The sequence below is a fragment of the Chanos chanos genome, chromosome 13 (assembly GCF_902362185.1).
Source record: "Chanos chanos chromosome 13, fChaCha1.1, whole genome shotgun sequence".
NCBI classification, from domain to species: domain Eukaryota; kingdom Metazoa; phylum Chordata; class Actinopteri; order Gonorynchiformes; family Chanidae; genus Chanos; species Chanos chanos.
Window position 1 is genome coordinate 8926972 of NC_044507.1, and position 1681 is coordinate 8928652.

The 1681-nt window shown below is 40.0% G+C and overlaps 1 protein-coding gene across 1 annotated transcript; it reads right to left on the reverse strand.

The window, feature by feature from the left end:
• Positions 1-890: 890 nt before the first annotated feature.
• On the reverse strand, positions 891-1307 carry phlda2 (pleckstrin homology-like domain, family A, member 2). The gene has a single exon (XM_030790979.1). It carries the CDS (start codon positions 1305-1307, stop codon positions 891-893), a length of 417 nt encoding a protein of 138 aa, XP_030646839.1.
• Between the last annotated feature and the right edge of the window lie 374 nt (positions 1308-1681).

Below are 1681 nucleotides of genomic sequence, written 5' to 3' on the forward strand. Positions count from 1 at the left end.
CTAGGTATTAGATTGATGAAGTACTCTGATGTGATTCAAAAGTCCCTTTGAGAAGGTGCATTTACATTAGAAGTGAGAAGAAAATTAAGTTTGGTCATGCTTTGATCCATTTGTCACGGTGTTACACTTTTCTTGATGTTCCATTTGATATCCTCTGTGGATTGTTTGAAAGAAAAAAAAAAGACAGGAACATAAATAAAATTTGTGTCCAAGTTATGAATTTTTATTTAAATAAATATATATGGCAATAGCACATGTAAATAACTTAAAGACCATATAAACATACAACTTTCTCTGACAAGCAGTCTCAGTACACAATGTTTCTTTAGACAAATAAATTAACATATTAACATTGATATTAAGGGAACTTCCCCTCCTATCCAAGCATTTGAAAGTTCAAGGATTCAGTCTTGAGTGTTGGAGCTGTACATTGAAATCATTTCTTTCTTTCTTTCTTTCTTTCTTTCTTTTCAATAGACCTCTTGGAAGCAGCTCAAAAAAGGAATTATCTTGAGCAATCTCTTCTTCTGAGCCAAGCTGAAAGTGTCTGTTTGGTCCAAGCTTCCTTCATGGTCCATGTTTTATATCTCTGAGCTGAAAAAAAAAACAAAAGGCAAAAAAATGAGTCATCCACTCCTGGAACATTTGAAACACTGTCAGTGAAAATATCTATTACAGTTTCATCTTAATCATTTCCAAAAAATGAGAAATATGACGTTCAGAAACAGGCTAGAATATGGACACTGAAAGTCCAGAGAAAGATGGGAAATCTCATTTAGGTTCGGTATCATATTTTAATTTTGTAGCGTAGAGTAGGTTTCGTTATGTTACAGTCTTTACTCTTATGGCATAAGCGCTCACCATGTGTATACTGAACGGCGTGTCAGTTCTCAGGGTGCTCTAGCCATTCGCCTCTCCTGCTGTCCGAGGGACGTGTTTTCTACGTCCTGTCGTGATTTAAAGTCCTGAATGGCTTTTCTGTTCTGAAAGTCAATCAAAGCCATTGTAATGACTGCATTCCAACAGTTGTCCTCCCCCGAGCATCTGAAGTCAATCTCCTTATTGTCCGTGGTAACAATGGTGAAATAGACAAATTTGCCAGTGCGCTCAACACAGTCGACCTTTTTGATGGACTGTAGTTTGAGCTCTTTGCTCTTTGTCTTCTTCTGATTGTCGGCGTAGATATTCAGGCTGTCAGTGGTGAGCACACATGTCTTCCTCTTCCAAAACTGGAGGAGATTGTCGCTTCTCTTCTCGAGCTCACCCTCCTTCAGAACCTGGGATGTGTCAGACGCCGACATTTTCATGGTGCTAATGTTAGAACTAGTGTTCTTGGTACAACAGAGAGAACGTTGAAACAAAGTTCCGAACAGTGTGAAGACTTTCCGGCGAAGTCCCCGGCAACGGAGCTCCCTCGTGTCCGCGTAAGAATCCAGTGCGAAGTTATGAATGAAGCAGTTTGAGCGCTCATTTTATGGAGACTCCGTCGCCCGTCCCACTGACGTCATTATCTTTCGGAATGTATCAACAGTTGTCGGTGTAGACTAATTCACTGGGATAATGTGGGCGGATGGTTGGCACGGGAAACAGCAAAGGAAGTTCTGCTCCTTTATTACCCTCACTAAAATGATCATTCATATAACCACACTTTATGGCATAGGCTTAGTTGCACCTTATGGAG

Bases quoted from the DNA above. Each gene is read 5' to 3' on its own strand.
- phlda2 (XM_030790979.1), bottom strand. From the start codon at position 1,307: ATGAAAATGTCGGCGTCTGACACATCCCAGGTTCTGAAGGAGGGTGAG.